Raw genomic sequence first — 22,763 nt, forward strand, 5'->3', positions numbered from 1 at the left:
TTACATGTGTTTTTCCTAGACCATAGTATACTCCTGTCCATAGTATAGTCAACTCTATAATTAGAAGAATCTGGTTTTTTTTCCCCTTCCTAAATAAAATCTACCTAATCCCCTAAACCACATGGAAACTAAATGAGAGATCAAGATTTATGTCACAGAACTCAAAATCTGTGTCTAAAAATGGTGTACAAGATGTAAAGGAGACATGCATGTTATTTTACTTTCTCTATTAGGTCCAAAAACCTTTTGTTTAACTTATTCAGATGATTGAGTTAGTTCATTTCAACAGAATTTTTCCTAGCTGTCCTTTTAAGGTCAGATCATAGATAGTCATAAATAAGCATTTAATTTATTTTCTTTCTTTTGTTATTTCTACATGAATTGAAAACATACCATGACAAGTTTGTGCTATTTCTGGAACAAAAATATCTCCTGATGTTTTGGCCTTAGTTTACATCTACCACCTAATGTTTCTTGTCTGAGAACTTAACTTAGTGTTATGTTACTCAATATTATGTTCTTCTCCTTGCCTTGTCTTTGTTTTTTCCCCTCCTTTAAAATTTATTTCAAAATTATTTTCCTGCAAGAAGCCTTCCAACTTCATTCCTGTCTACCTTGAGATTATAACCCCTTACTACAGCTTTCCTTGATTGATTGGTATGCATATTGACTTTTTTAAAACCTTTACCTTTCATCTTAGAATCAATAGTTGTATTGGTTCCAAGGTAGAAGAGTGGTAAGGGCTAGGCAATGGGGGTCAAGTGACTTGCCTAGGGTCACACAGCTGGGAAGTGATGGAGTTCAGATTTGAACCCAGGTTCTCAATCCACTGAGCTACTCAGCTGCCCCCTGCATATTGACTTTTAAGTGATATGTAAATTTAGATTGAAAACTTGGCTGAATTTCAGGACTTACTGTTTCTGAGGTATTCAGTCATTGGGAAATGCTATTGAATGAGAAATAATCATTTAGGTTCTCGTGAATTTTAAAAAGTGTATGTGTGTGTGTATATTTTAAAATATCTTTTCCAAGCAAATTTACTATAAATTTACTGTTTAATTGGCAGGTAAATAATTTGGATTTCAAAAGTCTTAAAAGATAATAAATGATAGAGCCAAATTACTTAGCTAAAGAAATTAAATTTCCCAAGTAGGAGCATGTCCTTATTTTTTACTTTACCATGAATGTGAGATAAAAGCTTTCATAATAGAAGAAAACAAAACTTACTTCAGCATCTCTGTGAAGTCAAAGTGGTTACTTTTGCCTAACTCTTCCATGCCTTCTTATCATATGTAATGAGAAATAAATTAAAGACAAACCCTCATAATACTCTTTTGTACCACAGTCTTTAAATATTCATAAACTCTCAGTCCTTCAGCTTTAGAAGATGATGAAGATGAAGATGGTCACACTGTTGTAGCCACAGCAAGAGGAATTTTTAATAGCAATGGTGGTGTCTTAAGTTCCATAGAAACTGGAGTTAGTATAATTATTCCACAAGGGGCTATCCCTGAAGGAATTGAGCAAGAAATCTATTTCAAAGTCTGCCGTGATAATAGCATCCTACCACCTTTGGATAAAGAAAAAGGTAAGTATGTGATATACTGAAAAATTACTTTGTTTTTGTTCCATATAAGAGGTTATAACAATTGGTAGTTTTATTACATTTACACACTGAATCTCTTATTACAAAGATTGGGAGAGTTAGAAATATGGTATAATTGGCATAGTATTGAATTGAATGGTCATCTTCTGTAAATTTGGCAAATCAGAAATATTTACATAGGTAAACCAGCTACATAGATTGATTCAGAGTTAAGATGTATTGAATTTTCCTGATGCACAAATTTAATCAGTTTAGAAAATGCAAAGTGGTCTGAAAGGTCTCAACAGAGATTAGGAACTCTTTCTTTAGACCACTGAGCACATTTTTGAATACATGGTTTTATCACAGTCAATGGGACAGTTTTGTTCTGACCAAATAGCTCTTTGATTTGTAATTTGAGGAAATAAATATTGGCATTATGTATCATGGGTCTTTGTTATAACTTTCCCCTGAATTGTAGGTGAAACGCTGCTCAGCCCTTTGGTTATGTGTGGGCCCCATGGACTAAAATTCCTGAAGCCAGTGGAGCTGCGCTTACCACATTGTGCGTCTATGACTCCTGATGGTTGGTCTTTTGCTCTAAAATCATCCGACTCCTCGTCGGGTATGCTGTCCTCCCTCTGTCCTTTTGGGGCTTTTGGGTGCTTGTCATATGATTGGTTCACTGAACTAATGATCACTGCATAGCATTGCCATCCCATTTGATGTCACTTTCTGTTTCATTATAAGCATTTCTAAATTTATTTGCAGTACAAATATTGTCAATCATGGGTGGACAAATTAATATGGGTAGGTGAAAAACTTTCTGCCTTTTTCATATTTTGCAATAGGCACTCAATAAATGTTTGTTGAATTAAAACTGGTTAATCAGTCATCTTATTTTTAGCTTTTACTTTTTCAGATTATTAACATAGACATCTATTCTGCAGTTTTCAGAATGCAGTGGAAAAATTGAAATGAAGATTTACCTAAAATTAATAAGAAGTACAACTGACCTTTGTTAAGCATTCCTATTTGGTTTCCTCTTTAAATAATTTTCTTATGCATTCATGTTTCCTTTATTTGTTGGATCAAAATATTTATACTTCCTTGATCTATAAGGGGATGTCAAAGGAATTTTAAAAAGAATTTTGACCAGATCATCAGAAAGAAAAATAATTTTTTATTGTAATTAATGTTTTACCCATGTTTATGTCCCTCTTTTATGTGCTTCTGTTACTAAGATCTTGATTTCAGCTCTTCCATTGCATTATCACAATTTTCAGTATCTTGTATGTTGTATTTCTGAATAACAAATATGCAAGATAACAAATGACTATTACCATATGTGTATATTCCACTAAGGGAGCCTCTGATACAGAAAAATATTAATTCAAATGTTAAGTTTTTCATAATTTGTAATTTTTTCATAATTTAATAATTCAAACTGGCTGTTATACTGAGAATTTTAAAGTGAAAAGACTAGCAGTGTTTTTGTCTACTGCGTGATGCAGTGGGTAGTGTTAGACACTTAACCTCTCAGCCTCAGTTTCCTCATCTTTAAAAAGCTGATTATAATGACACCTATCACACAAAGTTGTAAGGATAAAATAAGATTGTTTTCTACATGTTTGTAGAAAAATTCTGGCTACTACTAGTAATAGAGTAATAATAGCTAGCATTCCTGTAATGCTTTTAAGTTTTGCAAAGTGTTTTACAAATATTATCTCAAAGCTATGAACTTTATTTTATGACATCTGACTCAGATGAAGAATCTGAGTCAGAGGTTGAATGATTTGTCCAGGGTCACACAACTGGTAAATGTCTAAGACAAGATTCGAATTCTGGATGTCCTATTCATGTTGTCACTAGATAACACTATTTTTAAGCTCTCTCTATTTCAAAGTCTATTATTTATCATTTAAATGGTTATTATTATTATTATTATTATTTATACAAGGTGCCCCAAAAGTCTTTTTTGGATATTTTATAAGAATTTTCCCAATAGATTACAAAACATAAAACTTTAGCCCAACTTGAATGTTTCTTTTTTTAATAGAAATTAATGTGTTTTGCATGTGTGTATTTATGTCTCCTATAATTTAAACTATGATAGGGCACTATTTGAATATCCTTTAAATAGTTCGAATTAGTGAGATTATCTTATTTAGAAAAATCAATATATATATATTGCTTATTGTTTTATGAAAGGTTTTACTACATGTTTCCTTAATATAGAAACTTCTAGTCATACAAACTTAAGTTTATACTTCACTTTCCATAGAATCACATCTTTTACATTAAAAGTATACACCTATATACTTTGACATCCGATTTGCTATAGAAAATATGTACACAGATTTGTCAGATTGAAGCACTTAGATTTTTTCAATATTACAGTTGTATGAATTCACTAAGTGGACCTTTCTTGGAAACTAGGCAAAAAAGGAATTAATTTTGATCTAGTCTTTTAAAACCAATAAATCTAACTTATTCGTTAAACAGTCAGTTAAGACAGAATAAGTCAAAGATCATAATTTCTTTGGAAATTTTTTCATATTTTTCAATGACAAGCCCCACTTTAAAGAGCAGAAATTATATGTATGTGCATTCTACTACATATCTACACAAGGATTGTGGACTATTGTATGTCTTAGCTATGTGATTGCCATGCAAAAACCCCTTTGTTTAATAGTAATAAATGTCCATTTGTTTTTTCTTTTTAGGTGACCCTAAGACCTGGCAAAACAAGTCCCTTCCTGGAGATCCAAATTATCTTGTTGGAGCAAATTGTGTGTCTGTTTTGATTGACCATTTTTAATACTAAAAGTAGAAACTTGATTAAATAATGTGAAACTTGGTTAGACTTACTGAATTTTAAGTGGAACCACTCTATCAAGTATTATGCTGTTCATAGAAGTGATGATGGGACTAGTATTAAGTATTTTATTTCAGCTTATGATGGTTTAGCAAGGACACCCTTGAACCATGACCAGAAAACATGCCACAAAACTTGGAAGAAGTGATGAAAAACTGGTATGAACTGAGGGGAGGGAGGTATTGTGAATGCATTTTAGTTTTTAATTGGCTTTTGTATTTTTGAAGGGCACTGGAAACTTTACAATGGTAGATTTCCGTTAAATTACCAGGCAGTGAGTGGGGGATATATTTTGGACTATATTATTTTTTAACTGCTGGTATAAAACTACAGCATTTCGGCCTGGGTTTGACATGACACAAAGTATGTTTTGATTTGCACAGGGGGTGTGTGTGTATGTACACAAACACACACACACACACACACACACACACACACACACATATCCCCTCTTGAAATGCAAATGTGTCTGATGCATATATCCAGTATAGTGAATTTAACAGCAAGCTTCAGCTAGCGTAATAAGAGCTTGTTTGGAAAACGAATTGGTATTGGCTTGCTTTATATGAAGACACTTAACTTTTCTTTGAGATGGACACAGAGCATATGAGACTTGTTCAGTGGCCTATTTGAATCTGTAAATTAACCATATTACTACAGACATATTAACCAGCAGGGATGCCTTACCCTTATGTTTTTTAATAGTTTTAGACTATCTTAGTTCTGTATGGCTAAGTTTTTGTATGGCTTTTGTGCTTATCTATATAATATATCATGACACAAATTGGGGGGAAATGATTGTGAATTTGTTGGTTTGAAACAAAATGTCATCAACCTGAAAAGAACCAGAAGAAAATAACAGTATGGGGTTTTTCCCCCATGTTGGGGTGGGGAGGGTTTGCTATGCATTTGAAAATTTATAGATAAGGATGCTTGTACATAAAGCGTGCATACCCCTTTTGTTCTTGGTTTGTAAATTAACTTTTATAAACTTTACCTTTTTATATATACATATATATATATATATAAAACAAGTTTCTTAAAGGATATCTTTGTATTCTCTCCTATACCTTTTGAGCCTTGAACTTTGACATCTTGCAGCAATAAAGCAGCATTTCTATGATAAAAATATAAGGACATTTTTTAGAACAAGAATGCAGAATTGTTACATTTTTAAGTGCTGCATTTGAAAGATGCATTATTCAAAATTCTCTAGTTTGATTAAATTCTTGAAAAGTATCCCTACTGTAATTTGTGATACAGATGCTGTATTATGTGCCCTAAAATGTATTTTTTTACTAATAGACAATTTATTATGGCACATCAGCACTATTTGTTTAGAATGATACACCACTGCATTCTGTTAATCAATTATATTAGCTCTTCAGGTGTGGATGATTTTTTTCTTTGCAGTTAATAAAAAATTCAAATTTCTAAATAAGCAGAATAAAACTTTTTAAAATAATAAAATGCTGGCTTGGGCTCTGTTTTAGAAAGTCTTAACATTGACACATCGCCACTTAAACCCCTTGCCTCTGGCAGGAAATACATTGTTTTTATTCTTTACTTACTAATTTCTGACATTATTTTGGTAACAATTTGATGCAGTCTTCACCTAGATTTTACATACAGAATAAAAGAATCCTAGCACCTTTTTCTAGTACACTGTTCTGTTATATATTTCCCAAGATAAAAGTTTTTTGTTATTGTATCTTATTATTTTGTGTCTACGTTTAATATTTAAACTAGTTTTATTTAATTCTTCATTTAGTAACTGACAAGAAAAAATCCCAGACATCAAATATATAACTTTTGTAGGTTCTCTTTACTTAATCTCAAATTAGATGGGATCTCAGCCATCTAGTACAACTTGCTTTTAATAACAATATCCATTTTACATATGCAGAAGTACTTATCTAGCTTCCATTTGAAGACCACCAGCTTGAGGGTGAAACCTACCACTTCTCAAGGGCATCTCATACTTTTGGACAGTAATTATGATTAGGAATTTTTTCCCAATAGTTAGCTTAAATTGTCCTTTTTGCAGCTTTCACCTTTTGTTCCTCCTCCTACTTTCTGCAACTAAACAGAAAAAGTCTAATCATTTCTACACCTGACAGCCCTTTAGATATTTGAACATAGTTATTATGTTTCCAGATAAGTCTTATTTATCAGGCTAAAGAGGCCCATTCCTTCAACTAATCCTCATGTGATATGAACTCAAGGCCCTTCAATCACTATCCTGGTTGCTCTCTTCAAGACACTCTGCAGTTGATCAATATCCTTCTTAAATTGTAGCACCCAGAACTGAACAAAACATTTCAGATGAGGTCTAACAAGGGAAGAGTACAGAAATATTTCTAGGAAGTTGTGCCTTTTAATGCAAGTTAGCTCATTTATTATTTTTCTACAATATCATGTTGCTTACTCACTGACTTTTAGTGCATTAAAATCCCTAGATCTTTTTTAAAACTGTTATCAAACTATGACTCTCCTTTCTTAATAGCTGTGAATTTTTAATTGCAGTGTAACGCTTTATCCTTTTTGAAGTCCAAGCCCAGTGCTTATCTAGATCTCTTCAGATGCTAACAGTTGTCCAGTATGCTATCCATCTCAGCTTTGTTTTAATGTCAGTTTTTGAGCATACCATTTATTCATTTGTCATTTGCAAAACTGTAAATAGCACAAATCTTTGAGGTACTTCTTTGGAGACCTCTTACCACATTAATATTGAACCATTAACTCTTTGTTGACTCTGGTCATCCAACCAGTTTTGAATTAATTGTATTATCTAATTGTTGGTTTTTAGTTAATCTAATTGTATCATCTAGTCCACATCTCTCACATGACATTAACTTGAGATACTTTTATCAAATCATTGATAAACCTAATCTGTTGTATTTGCCACATCTACTAATTTAGTAATCATGTTTAAAAAAAAAATGGAATGTATGTTAACTCAACCTTTTCTTTGAGAAGTGCTCTCTTTATAATTCCCGAAATGTTTGATCTCCATCCCTTTAGTGAGAATCTGTTCTATAATTTTCTTGGTGTTATTAGTCAAGTTCACTAGATGATTGCAAAATTTTCTCTTCTTTTTAAAAAATCAAAGAAAGCAGTTATCTTGCACCTAATAAGTGCCAAGCACTTTACAAATATTTGATCCTCACAACAAACCTGTGAAATAGGTACTGTTATAATCCACATTTTACATTGAGGAAATTGAGGCAAATGACATGTCTGAGCTCATAAAATTAGTGTCTGAGCCCAGATTTGAACTCATTTTTCAGACATCAAGTCATTTCCATTTAGTTTTCCTTCTTGGAGTACCTTTTCTGTTTTCCATTATCATTCAAATATCATTGATAGTGGCTCAGCAATCATTTGCCAGTTTTTTAGTATGTAAGAATACAGGGTATGTGGCTCAGGTGATTTGAATCCATCAGAAGTAAGTAAGTGCTCCCCTCACTATTACTTTTTCTTGGCTATCAATTCCTTATTAGTTGCATTTGTTTTTTCACCTCCAAGGTTAAAGATGAAATTGGGGGTGGGGGGATGAATGATTTAAATTTGTATTCTCTCATAAAATTCATCCATCTAGAAGAGGTCCTATTCTTTATCCCATTCTTTGAACCAAGTTTGCTTTAAAAAACCCAAATCTTTTTGTTGTCTTTATACTCTTTCCCCATACTCAAATCATTCAGTATTTTAACACTACTATCTATTTTTATATGATCGTGCCATGCGTCTATATAAATTTATCCCTTTGCTATCTTGCTTTGTGTCTTTATATATTTGAGTTCCCTGAGCATCCATATCATTCTCTTCTGACAACTGTATTTTTTCCCCCTTATTGGTAATGTCTAAAAGAATTTAATTCTAGAGCATTTCTCATTCACTCGGACTAACTTATCCTGTAACATTTTAGTCTATGACATCCTACCTATCTTTCCTTTAAAATCTACTTTCCCAAAATCTAGTTTACCAGTCTAAAAGTATATTTGGATTTCTTTTACTGTATCACATCCTTCAGTGATCACTTCCCTCAATGAATAATAATTCCCCCATTTGATATCTGTACCTTATGAATAATCAATTTATTTCTTAATTAGATTTCAAGGAAATTTCTATCTTATTACCACATTGCTCTGTGCGAGGCTTGTGATCTGTTCCCCAAATTTCTTTTTTTTTTCCTTCCTCGTGTTCATATGGTCTGTAGCATTTATACATTTTAGAAAATCACTTCTGTTTCTCCATTGATTTTCACTCAAATACTTCTTTTCCATCATGCGTCTCCTCTGGCTTCAGGAATTCCTTCAACTTGCCCCTACCATTTTTAATTAATAAGGGCACTCTACCACCTCCATATTCTACTCATCCTATTTGAGTTTTGGTAAATTACAGTCACCCACAGCCATGATCTAGTCAAGGGCTTCATTCTACCAAATCTCAGTGATATACCTGTGGCTTTAAAGTTTTCTCCTTGTATGACTTGTGATTCTTCTTGCTTACTTTATTTTTTTTAAGCCCTTACCTTCTGTCTTAGAATCAATACTGTGTATTGGTTCCAAGGCAGAAGAGTGTTAAGGGGTAGGCATTGGGGGTTAAATGACTTGCCCAGGGTCACACAGCTAGGAAATGTCTGAGGCCAAATTTGAACCCAGTGCCTCCCATCTTTAGGCTTGGCTCCCAATTCACTGAGACACTCAGTTGCCCTGTTTCTCCTTGCTTATTGCCTAAACTTCAGGTACTCATGTATAAACTTTTTAAAAGGTCATGGATTTTATTAATGTATGTTTTAAAATTTTGTCTCTTAAGACTTTCTGGCTGTCTTGGGAGCTATTTTTGTAGCTACCCTTTTTAGTAGATTGCTTGGGGGGTAGACATTCTCTCTCATCCTATTTATTCACAGCCTGTGATTAGATTTGAAAGTCACTAAGCAAATAAATTCTTACTAAACTAGTTGTATTCCATCTGTGGCAAGTAACCTGAGTACCAAAAATCAGGATCTCAGTCTCAAACTTCAACATCTTTGTCTTCTCACTTCCAAATTAATTTTTCTCTTCTGAATTCCTTGACTTAATGGACAGCATTGATGAAAAAATAGCCTATCCCTCTTTGGTCATCAGTTTCTTATTCAATACTTCATAATGATTTTAATACTATTTTAGGTTCTGTAAGGACAGGTTGCAAGAGGAAAAAAATGGAACTGCACTTCCTTTTGACAATGTCATTTGCTTAATGAAGGGTTTTCGTGCTCCAAAGTAGGTTCTGGTAGCTTTTCTATTTTGTCTAGAGCAGATATTTGGGAATACCATAGCCCTCTCTGTTGCTCTCATGTTGATAAGTTCTCTCATTTCTTCTGAGCACTGGGTCATAAATTGACTACTGCTCTTCCTCTAATACTCTAGGTGTAACCTGATGGTGAAGTGACTTTCCCAAGGTCATAGAGCAAGGAAGTGTCTGAGATCAGATTTGAACCCAGGTCTTTCCAACTCCAGACCTGATGCTTTATCCACTGTCTTCCCCACTCTCCATTAGTGAAACAAATAATGTGACCAAAAGACACTTGTATATAACTTTGTCATTTCTATTCTTTCTAGAGGTGGACATACACAAGTCATTCTTTAAAAAACATTTCTATTGCTGTATTTCATACTCTCTTGGTTCTGCTTGTTTCACTTTTCATAATTTTGAGTCTTTTCATGTTTTTCCAAAATTAACCTGCGCAACATTTCTTATAGCATAGCAGTATTCCACCATAATCATATGCCACAATTTGTTTAGCCATATTCCAAATGATGGACATCCCTTAAGAGAACTTCTGTAAGTATTTTAGAACATAAAGGTTCTTTTCCTTTTTCCCTGATCACCTTAGGAAATAAGCCTAATCTGGTATTGCTGTGTTAAAACATATACACAGATTTGTTACTCTGAGCATAATTCCATATTGCTCTCCAAAATAATTGGATCAGTTCACCATTTTCACTATTTGTTAGAAATTTTGGGGGAACATTCTGGCAGAAACCAGATATATACCAATGTACATCATTTACTAAGATCAAAATGGATAATGATCTAGACATGAGCAAATTAGAAGAATGGGGAATATATTATCTATCTCATAGATTAAATAAGAAAGTGAGATATAAAATGGATAATTTTGAATACAATAAATTTATAAATGTTTATACAAATAAAGTGAATGTAACCAAGACTAAAAGAAAAAAGCCATAAGTTGGAAGAAATTTTGTTGAAGTAGTTTTGAGAACTTTGTCAATTTTAGAAAAATATGAGTCATTTTCAAATTGATAAATGGTCAAAAGATATAAACAGTTTTTAGATAAAGAAATCAAAGTTCTACATAATAGCCATCTTTTTCTTTCTCTGTAATTCTCTCATTCTCAAGTGTTTCTTCTTCAGCTTGGATCCCTTTAGTGCATTATACTATTTCCTTTAGAAATGGATAATTGTCTCTAGCCACCTAGAGAGTGGAAAAGCATCCTTCAAGTCTCTTCACTTCTCCTTCAAGTCTACACTCAGGTCACGGATAACACTCAGTTGTCGCAGAAATAGAAGTACTGTACACAATTCAAAGCACTGCATAATTTGCCCTACTCTCTATACAGATTGAGTTAAAACCTATTAAAACATTTCCTGTGTATATACACCTCAACTCTGAGGACCAGATTAAAACTTAAAGCCAGTTATCACCATAAAAACTGCCTAGCTTCAATCAGTTTCTTTAGTCCCAATACCTATTATTGCCATATCATCAGTTCATTATCAATTTGCTTTACTTTCCAAGTTATCCACTTAACTTTTCATTTTTATTTTTCTTTGTCAATTATTTTACCTTTCTTGAGTTTTCTACTTCAGATTTTGTTGCCTACTCATCCTTAATCCTTTCATATTTGTTTGAAATATTTTTTAAAAACCCTTTTTCTCTTAGTAACAACTCTCAGAAGGGCAAGGGCTAAGCAAATAAGGTTAAGTGATTTACCCAGGGTCACACAATTGGGAAGTGTCTGAGGCCGTATTTGAACCCAGGACTAGCTACTCTTCTGAGTTATTCTTGATCCTGCTCCTCTTTCAAATAAAATCTGTTCCAGTGTTTGAGCCTAGAGGCTCTTACAATTTTTCTCAATTTCTCTCAAATTTGTCCTTCACAAAATCAACCTCTGACTTATTTCACTATCTTCTCCAAACCACTTAAACAATTTCCTTCTGATTCAGCATTAGACTTCATCTCTTCCACTTAAGATAGAAATTCTAAATACCTGCTGTGTTTTTATTTGATGTAAAAATGTCTCCTATTCATGATGTAGGTGTACAACTTTATTTTCTGTGCAAATTTTTTGTAAATATGAGACATGTGATTAACCACATAAATGATGAATCTGCATCATTTTTCTATGCAGCAGTAAAACAAATATCGTTGAAATAGAACAAGGGGAAATTATAGAGATATTAGTCATTTTGATTTAGTGTGTTCACTCCCTACCTGATTATCATATATTGCTTTTGGAGTTAAGGAGAATAAAATTTTATTCAAGGAATTTTTTGTTTATAAACAGACTCGAAATTAAAAATGAATCTTCTGTTCAATGATATTCTTTAGAAGATATTTTTTCAAGAGAAAAAGTTTTCAAGAGAAAGCTTTAATAGTAATATAACAGGAAGAAGTACAGCATATAATCCTCTTTGGTCTTTCTATACTCAGTTGTCATGAGATAGAAATTGATGCATTATCAGAAAAGTGGTCCCCAATATTTCTTGGAAAAATAATCCTATTCAGAGATATAGTTCCCCCTTTCAAGAATGTGAGGAAGTAGAAGAAATATTAAAAACTTTTGAAGCATTTGATATTCTATATTTTATAAAGGCAAAAAGTAAGGAAATGATGGAAGAAGGTAAGGACCATATGGAACTAAGAATCACAGAATCTCAGAGGAATGGATTCCTGAAGCAAGAATTCCCTCCAAAATATAGACAGTCATTTGGGATTTTAGTCCCTACTCTTTATTAGTTATGTGACCTGAAGCACATTACAGAGTCTGTAACAGACTGTTACAGACTCTATTACAGAGTCTGTAGTTGGAAGAGACGTTATTCTTCAGTGCAGTCTTTGAAACCTGGAATTCCTTTATGGCATCCTTGACCCCAACTTACCATTCAGCCCCTGCTGGAAGCTTTTGCTGTTGGGGAACTCTCCAGGAGAATTCATTCCATATTTGGGGAGCTCACTGTTAGTTTGCCCTTTTGTACTAAGGGGAAATGTCAGTGCAGTTTCTTATAGTATGACTTTTAACTCCTTGTTCCTATTTTCATCCTCTAAGGACAAGCAAAATGAGGCTATAATCATTATTCTAAAAGAGAACTTGAAAAGTAGCACTTCTCGGGGTCTCAGTTTCTTTATCTGTAGTAACCTAAAAGGGGGCCAACTTTGATACCTTAACATAGGATACCTGGCAGAAAAATAGATCATGAGTTCAATGATGAAAATTTTTTCTATGAATAGAAAATATCTTTGCAATTTAAATACTGAATAATGGTCTACTGAAACTTATCATTTGCACATAGATTTAGATTAGTTAAAATATGCAGATCTCTGAGAATAGCTATAAAAATATGAGATGTTTTCCTCACAAGTGATATTTTGGTTGGATATAAGATTCTGTAGATGACACAAGGAAAGCTCACAAGTCATTAAGAATAATAAAATCTCTGGGAGTCATTATCTTAGAAAAGCAATTCTTTCCTTAGAGCATATATCTGATATCTTTGCATATTTCACTGACTTATAACCTTGAGCTTCCTGCTACTATCTTGGACCATTGGACTTAGTGTTATCAGGAACTTCTTAGCTTAACATTTGGTTTATATTCTTATTTGGATTTTTCTTTAGATCATGCTTGTCTTTATGCATTGGGGTTCCTCCTTTGTTCCCCAGCCCCTAACCACTAACAGTCATGGATCCCAAGTGCAATATCTAATATGATAGAAGACTCTATTTTCATTCAGGATTGATCCTGGATTAATTTGGTAGCAGTGTTTAGCTAGTGTCATTGCTAATAGATCATAGATTATTCCCTAATAGAGACCCGAATTTGGGCATTTTCACTAGTGTGGACAAAAGCATCTGAAAATCAAAAGGCTACCAAGAGATACAAAGTTTCAAAAATTTACTATGTGCAAAGTTTCCAAGATTATTACTTCTAGTTTTCTTCCATGCTTGTTTAGCCATTCTTAATGACTCATTGATCCAAATGTCTTATCTACATCCTCATACAACAATGAGTACACATGGCTCATTAATAATGAAATTGGTTTATTTTAGAAGCACTGACATCAGTTCCATTTTTCATCTGTTTGTTGGCCTGCTAGTTTCATCTGTAATGATGGAAGTGACACAAGTTTTGAGAACATTAAGGGTCATTTGAAATCAAATGAAATGATTCCATAAATGTACTCTGCAAACCTTAAAGGTACCATATGAATATTCGCTAGTAAGAACTCCATAATGAAAAAAAGTAGAAAAAGAATGGAAGACAGAAAATATTGCTGTCAAGAAGAAATTATTATTGTCTCCATAAATTGTCTCCAATTTGCCTGTTTTTAAAATATTTTTTTTTTTTAAACCCTTACCTTCCGTCTTGGAGTCAATACTGTGTATTGGCTCCAAGGCAGAAGAGTGGTAAGGACTAGGCAATGGGGGTCAAGTGACTTGCCCAGGGTCACACAGCTAGGAAGTGTCTGAGGTCAGATTTGAACCTAGGACCTCCCGTCTCTAGGACTGCCTCTTAATCCACTGAGCTACCCAGCTGCCCCCTAAAATCTTTATTGAATAAACAGACCACTATAGGAGGTGACCTTTCTAGTCCTAAGCTGCTCTTGACACAGCAACTTTAGTGTGGTTCTGGTAATACTATATTATTAAGCCTTTAAAAATGACATTTCTGAAGAACTGAAAGAAGGATATGGAGAAATATGTGGTTGGATATAAGAAGCTTGTATTGTAGTATCAATAAGTGATATAGAGCATATCTAAGAAATTGGTGATTGGGCATTTGAAAATGATAAAATAAGTGGTCCTTTCAAAGCCTACCTTGGTAACAAAGCTGAAAATAAATTTTCCCATAGAAATTTAGGCAGAAAAGCCAATACAGTTGAACAAACAAGTAAGCAAAAAAGATAGCAATAGTAACCATAGGGTATAATAATGTTATTAAAGTGGTACTGGACTGGGAGTACTAGGCTTGCAGTCAAGAAGACAGTATAAGTCCTACCACAGATAGTTGCTTGTGACCTTAAGCAAATCACTTAATCTCGGGTCCCTCAGTTTTCTTGATGTAAGATGGGGATGACAACCTCCCAGGGTTGTGAGGAACAAATAAGTAGTCACTAAAGATGGTAGCTCTTATTAAAGAAGGGCATAATGTTGCAATAACTACAACTGGAATTTTACTAATGCAAATGTAACAACTACAAGAAGTCCCATTGTCTGAAAAAAATTAGTTTGAAAATTAAAGTTAGAACAAAGTTACGAATCTTTTGTAACCAAAGGTGGTGAATTTAAAATGGTAGTTTACCTGAAAATGAATGGGAGAAACAAAATGCACAAATGAAATGCAACAAAGAAGCATTAGAGCAAAGTTTAATGAACATTTAAAATTCCTATAAACCAAGGAAATTTACCTTGAACAACTCACCATGACAATCTTGGTTATTATTGATCTCTCAGTAAAGCACAATGGGACAAAAACCTGAAATTGTTCAGAATGATTGGAAACAACACAAAACATACGTCAGTAGAAAGATCATGAACAGAAAACAACCTCAAGTATAAATGTAATCACCAAGCTCCAGAATTTCTTCATTAATGAGAAATATTGCAAATATTCACACATCAAAGGTAAATACTCCAAATTAGATGTTGATTGTAAGAAATGAGAACTGGAATGTGATAACTGTGTGTGTGGGTGTGGGGGGGGACCATTTAAAAAAATACTCTTAGACCAAATGTAACTCTGACTGTGGGAGGAAAATGGGTGGGGATGCAGATAGTAAAGAATTTATATCATTCCTAATAAAGGAACTAGGGGAAAGGAAGACTTAAAAAAAATTTTTAATGCATTAAATAAAATAAAAAGTACAAAATGTAAAAGTCCAAACAAAGACCAGGACAAATTAATGTTTACATGGTAAAAAGATAAAGTTAGTAGTGTCTTGTAAAAGTCTCACCTTGTTAAAAAAGATGATTCATGTGTGAAATCTTTAAAGGGATAGAGTAGGAGAGGGAAAGAACTGGACAATTAAATTTTTAATGGAGTGGGAAGGGACAAGTTATTCAAATAGTGGAGATGATGAGAGATTTAGGAAGATTCAAATTCTAAGGAATCTTTGTTTTTAATTTTTGTATTTAATAATTAATTTAGCATATTATTACATGATTCATGTTCTTTGCCTCTCCTCATTCCCGGAGCCAATGAGCAATTCCACTGGATTTTAATGTATCATTGTTCAAAACCTATTTCCATATTATTATTTTCAATAGAATGTTCATTTAAAGTCAACATCCCTAATCATATCCCCATCAAACCATGTGATCAATCATATGTTTTCCTTCTTCATTTCTACTCCCACAGTTTTTTCTCTGGATGTGGATAGTGTTTTTCCTCATAAGTCCTCAGAATTGTCCTGGATCATTGCATTGCTGCTGGTAGAGAAGTCCATTACATTTGATTGTACCACAGTGTATCACCCTCTGTGTATAATGTTTTCCTGGTTCTGCTCCTTTTGCTCTGCATCACTTTCTGGAGGTTGTTCCAGTCTCCATGGAATTCCTACAGTTTATTATTCCTTTGAGCACAAGAGTATTCCATCACCAACATATACCACAATTTGTTCAGTCATCTCCTAATTGATAGACATCCCCCCCCTCCATTTTTCAATTTTTTGCTACCATAAAGAGCGTGGTTATGAATATTTCTGTACAAGTATTTTTCCTTATCTCTTTGGGGTACAAACCCAGCAGTGCTATGGCTGGATCAAAGGACAGGCAGTCTTTTAAAGTTCTTTGGGCATATTTCCAAATCGTCTCCCAGAATGGTTCTATCAATTCACAATTCCACCAGCAATGCATGAATGTCCTAATTATTACTTTCCTTTGCTGTCATATTGGCCAATATGCTAGATGTAAGGTGGTACCTCAGAGTTGTTTTGATTTGCATTTCTCTAATAATGAGAGATTTAGAACACTTTCATGTGTTTATTGATACTTTTGATTTCTTTATCTGAAAACTATTCATTGCCTTCCCCATTTATCAGTTGAGGAATAGCTTGATTTTTTTGTACAATTAATTTAGCTCCTCATAAATTTGAGAAATGATACCTTTGTTAAAAAATTTTCCCTTCAATTTGTTGCTTTCCTAATTTGGGTTGTATTGGTTTTGTTTGTCTAAAACCTTTTTAATTTAATGTAATCAAAATTATTCATTTTACATTTTGTAATAGTCTCAAAGGAATCTTTAAAACGAATCAAAGGAACCTAAGTGCTATTTTTTTTTTTAAAGATAATAGAATTTGAGGGGGCAGCTGGGTAGCTTAGTGGATTGAGAACCAGGCCTAGAGATGGGAGGGAGGTCCTAGGTTCAAATCTGACCTCAGCCACTTCCTAGCTGTGTGACCCTGGGCAAGTCACTTAACACCCATTGCCTAGCCCTTACCACTCTTTTGCCTTGGAGCCAATACACAGTATTGACTCCAAGACGGAAGGTAAGGGTTTAAAAAAAAAAAACTGACTGCAAGAATCAAGGTTACAATTATTTTTCCTGTCTCAAATTCTATTATCTTTTTTTTTTTTAAACCCTTACCTTCCGTCTTGGAGTCAATAAGAATCAAGGTTACAATTATTTTTCCTGTCTCAAATTCTATTATCTTTTTTTTTTAAACCCTTACCTTCCGTCTTGTAGTCAATACTGCGTATTGGCTCCAAGGCAGAAGAGTGGTAAGGGCTAGGCAATGGGGGTCAAGTGACTTGCCCAGGGTCACACAGCTGGGAAGTGTCTGAGGCCAAATTTGAACCCAGGACCTCCCATCTCTCGGCTTGGCTCTCAATCCACTGAGCTATCCAGCTGCCCCCTTTACAGTCAGTTTTTGATGAGGCAAACAGGAAGAATTTTAAACTTTTTCTTTTTTCTTTTCCTTGCATTTTGATGAAATTTTAAATAATTGTTTTCTGACATTCTGTGATCTATGTTCTCCCTCTCATCCTCCTCCCTAAGATGGCAGAGAATATATATATGTTGTACAGAAAAAATTATATTTTCAAGCACCAAAGATGATTATATGAAATGAAGATTCAATTGCATAGTGCCTTAAGTAGTTAAGGGAAAGCTAACTGAAGTGCAAAAGACTCTACATAATACTAATAGAGACTTCTTTAATATTCCTTTTTTAGAATTTGATAAATAGAAATGGAGAGGAAATTATTGAGCTCAGTAGAATGTTGAAAAACTAAGTACAGGGCTATTTTGGCTTTAATATTTTACAAAGTATGTATTTTTTGGTATGATGCTTTTGTTGAAATTGTTCATGTGGGGGTCAGCTGGTTGGCTCAGTGGATTGAGAGCCAGGCCTAGAGACGGGAGGTTCTAGGTTCAAATCTGGCCTCAGACACTTCCCAGCTGTGTGACCCTGGGCAAGTCACTTGACCCCCATTGCCTAGTCCTTACCACTCTTCTGCCTTGGAGCCAATACGTAGTATTGGCTCCAAGACAGAAGGTAAGAGTTTAAAAAAAAAAAAAAGAAATTGTTCATGTGCTAGGGTTTTAATACTCAGAATAAATATGCAGAAACATTTAAATTTTTTAAAGTCCATAATGCAAATATAACAGTAACAACAATCACAGAAAGTAAGGAACAAAAACAACAAAAAAGGCCAGAATGAGACATACTTTAAATCAGTCATGGGCCCAAAATTAATCATAAAAATATTCTAAAAAGAATGAAGATAACATACAAATTTATGGTTGTAACTAGCAATCCTTGGAAGAAAAATAATTTCTTAATGGAAAATAAAAAAAACCCCATATACAACTGACCTTGAAGTACATTTATTTTTTAAAATCCTTAACTTCTGTCTTAGGATCAAATCTAAGAGAGGAGCAGAAGGGCTAGGCAATCAGGGTTAAGTGACTTGCCTAGGGGTCATATAGTCAAGAAGTGTCAGGCAAGATTTAAACCCAGAACCTGGCTTCAGGGCTAATTCTCTCCACTGTGTTACTTAGATCCCCTGAAGTACATTTTTCATTAAACACAACACTTGTCATTAGATAGCAGAAAAAAAAATTTTCATTTTCACTGATGGGCTAGTTGAGTAAAAATAATAAATGAATTTCTATTTCCAGCTATTTTCTAACTGGGGAAGGTAGGTGGCACAGTCAATAGTGTGCTGAGCCTAGAGGCAATTATTTTCCTGAGTTCAAATCTGGATTCGGCAATTTCTTAGCTGTGTGACCCTGGACAAGTCATTTAACCCTGTTTGCTTCAGGTTCAACTGTAAAATGAAATGAAGACTGAAATAGCAAGCCATTCCAATATGGGTCGAGAAAACTCCAAATGGGAACACAAAAAATCAGGAATGAATGAAAACGACTGCATATAAACACAAACCACTATTTTCTACCATATTGTTGTGTGAGCAATCATTTTTACTTTGTTCTTTTAAATCAAATGTGGAAATTCAGTGCAGAATCAAATTAAGATTGTATCTGATATTAAACCAAATATTGTAGACCTGTGTTCAAATTTTTTAAGTTTTCATATAATTACTGTTATTTCGAAATGTCTTCCAAATTATAATTTATTTCATTCAAATGTTGTTAAAAAGGTCAAATTTAATATGAAGTCTTGCAGATTAAATAATAAGCCTATGTGGTCCTCCTAGATTCTTTTAATGCTTACAGGATGCCCTACACAAAATATTCATAATTACATTTAGAGATTTGTAACTATATCTAGTTTTTACTTTTACAAGTAGAATGACTTAAAATTTTTTATTTAATAAGGTAATTGCACAATGCACATTTTAATTTGCATGATTTTTGAGATTTAAAAATTTAATAAATCTAAAAGAATGTTATAAATAATATATTAAATTATCCTAGGGAGATTACATAACAAAAACCAGTAGGAACCATTGTGATACATTAAGTTGCTCCTCAATAACTGTGTGACTTAGGACAAGTTACATGAGTACTTTGGACTCAATTTCTCAATATGTGTTAAACGATTTCATCTAGGTAAACCATAAAAATTCCTTCAACTCTAAATCTTTGATCCTGTGAATATCTTCAAAAATTAAAAATATAAAAATAAAATGAGATAGAAATTCTAAACAACTTTGAAACAAATTGAGAGAGCCACAAAAGAAAGTTTCTCTTAAAACAATTCCTGTACTAGAGAGATTTATAACTAACTTCTAGAAAACATTTGTTCAGTTAATCCCCATTCTACATCTGCTTCTCAAAAAACAGAAAAAAGTACTCTATTAAATTTATTTTATGAGGCAAATGTAGACTTGATACCCAAACCAAAGAGGGATAAAGCAATATTAAAGAACTAGAAAATAATATTGGTAAATATTGATGCAAAATTTTTGTATAAATTGGTAAAATGCATGTAACAAAAATTCATTGTGATTAAATTGGACTCATTCTAGAGCTACAAGGATGGCTCAATATGAAAACAAAATCATTAATAATTACATAGCAATATAAAATTCATAAAAAGCCATTCCTAAAATTTAACACTGATATTGAGAATTCTGGAAAACATTAAAATGGAACAATTTTTGCCAGATATTTTAAAAAGTTTTTCTAAAACCAAAGGCATTATCATGATGGAGAAACAATGGAATCGTGTCCCAACAAAATTAGGAATGAAACATCCTTGCTCCCAGTGCCATTATTTGATGTCATGTAAACAATATTACTGGTAGGAATAGGACCAAGAAAAACTTAGTGAAATATGTATTGGCAAAGAAGAAGCAAAAATTATTCCTATTTGTGGGTGATAGTTTACTTAGAAAACAAAATTTAATGAAAAATACTAGTCAGGATGAGAACTTCCTGAAAGTTGCAGAATTTCACAAACATACAAAAGAAGCATCAGTATATTACTTGCAAAAGCCAAGGAAAAAGAAAAATTCCATTTGAGATAACCAAAAAGGTCAAAAGTATTAGGGGGTGATGACTAATGGCTACAGAAAACAAAGATCAGAATAATTAGACCATCAATGCTGATGGTTTGGGCACCGCCAACACAGAAACGGTACTACCCAACTTAGATTTAGTGTTATTTAGATTATCAAGGGGCTACTTTACAGAAATGAACAAAATAGAAAAATTCATGGCAAAACAAGAATGCCAAATATTATTTATATCTTAAGGTAATAATTATCTAAAGTACCTTGTAGCAATTTTAATACAACAGAAGAAAAAAGGCCTAAACAAAATGGCTGAGAGAACTGAAAAGCAGTTTAGTGGAAAATCTGTTTAGAGTAATATGCTAATTATTGTAAGAAATTCCAAATGGCTACTCAAATTGCTCTATGATCCCATTGTTTCGGCTATTCCCTCCAATAATGTATACTGCAGTCCAACCTATGCAACTTGTATATATCTTCTTATGAACTGGCCACCAGAGGTCCACTCGATAAGTTAGGGGCCTTCCTCACTTTCTCTTGATATCTCTAGGAAAAAAGTAAAGCATGTAACATGCCCCTTGGCTATCCCTTGCTCTCTGTATAATCGGCCTATTTTTTTTTAAAGCATGTTTTACATTATCTTTTATTCCACTTGCATAATTATTTCTAATATATATACACGAAATATGTACCTTCCTATTGCCCTTTGGGTAAATTTCTATTGCTTGCTTTTCCAGTGATAGTTTGTCAGTTCTTGTTTTTCATTTTAGGCAACACATTGACCTTTGGTGTAGTTGATCTTTCATTTTGGACTTGAATGACTCTTGAAATACTTGTTTTCCCCATGCCAGCAGCTTCTGCTGTGTCTCTAACAGTCATTAAAGTGTACTCTTTAAGAAAATTTTGTAGATTTTCTTAAAAATGACATCTATTTTTTAAACAACAATTAAAATTGAAAGAAAAGAAAGCAACATAATACATGAAATTTCATGAAACTCATTCAATTGGCAAAGAATTAAATAAAAGTGAGGATTTTTTTGAGAAAATGGAAAAAATAATTCCCTTTCAAATGTCCATCAAATTCAGTACAAATTGGAAAGGCAAGTCCAATAGAATCCAAATTCTCAGCAATACAGCAATGAGGAAATTGCATGTGTGTTAAAATATGTGTCCTAATTATTTTTTTAATAAAATGTGAAATTTAAGACAATACTATTTTTAATGATCTATACAGGGCACCATTGTTACAACCCAGCCCAAGACTCCACAACTAAGTAAGAGTTGTCCCTCTAAGTTGACATCTGGGTTTTTTTTTCTTGCATTTTCTTCACATCTCATTAAAAATAAATTATTTAATAAAGATATAAAATGTATGTATACAATTTGAAAATGTATAAATCAATCGACAAACAACAAAAACCCTCTTCCAAGTTAGTAACCTTGAATCAGCTCAATCCAGTTTCATCAAGATCACATAATCTGAGTTGGTCTAATGTGAGTAGAAATACACATACATGACCATTGCTGTCTCTAAATGAAATATCAAAATCATTGTTTATCCCTAAAAATTTGCGTATCACTATATGTACAATATTACACAAAACAGTCCCTTACCTCTGCAATGAAGGGAGGAAGGTGTATTTTCCCCAACTTTTTTCCAGGACCACCACATTTAATCCTGACTTTACTATCTTTTTTTCTTCATGGTGTTTCCTTTTATATCCATGTTAAATACATATGTATTGATGTATGACATATGGTATGAGATGCTAATGTAATTTCTCTACAGGAACTTATTTTCAACAACTTTCCAGTTTTCCAATCAGTTTCAGTCAAATAAGGAATTCTACCCAAGTAGTTTTTGTATTAATTGAACAGTGGTTTCTTGAATTTTATGATGTCTAATTATTGATTATACAGTCTATTCTACTGTTTTAAAGTATCAAATTATTTTATTGGTTAAAACAATTTGAGATCTGAAAATATATTTGCTCCCAATTCCTTTTTTTCATAATTTCCCTTGAGATTCTGGACCTTTTATTCTGTTCAATTACTTTTGTTATTATTTAGGTATACATTACTTTCTTCAT

The 22,763-nt window shown here is 33.2% G+C and overlaps 1 protein-coding gene across 18 annotated transcripts in view; it reads left to right on the top strand.

Moving 5' to 3' along the window:
- The window catches only part of TJP1 (tight junction protein 1), a 318,209-nt gene extending 312,276 nt beyond the window's left edge, over positions 1–5,933 (top strand). For 12 of the 18 annotated variants that reach the window (XM_007479476.3, XM_056807613.1, XM_016422127.2 and 9 more), the window contains 3 exons: positions 1,371–1,588; positions 2,067–2,210; positions 4,312–5,933. In XM_007479476.3, coding sequence (XP_007479538.1) covers positions 1,371–1,588; positions 2,067–2,210; positions 4,312–4,406 — 457 coding nt within the window. In that variant the 3' untranslated portion in view covers positions 4,407–5,933. The remainder of the gene's footprint in view (positions 1–1,370; positions 1,589–2,066; positions 2,211–4,311) is intronic. The other 6 variants (XM_056807596.1, XM_056807643.1, XM_056807674.1 and 3 more) reach the window with 2 other exon arrangements.
- Positions 5,934–22,763: the final 16,830 nt, after the last annotated feature.

The sequence above is a fragment of the Monodelphis domestica genome, chromosome 1 (assembly GCF_027887165.1).
Source record: "Monodelphis domestica isolate mMonDom1 chromosome 1, mMonDom1.pri, whole genome shotgun sequence".
NCBI lineage: Eukaryota > Metazoa > Chordata > Mammalia > Didelphimorphia > Didelphidae > Monodelphis > Monodelphis domestica.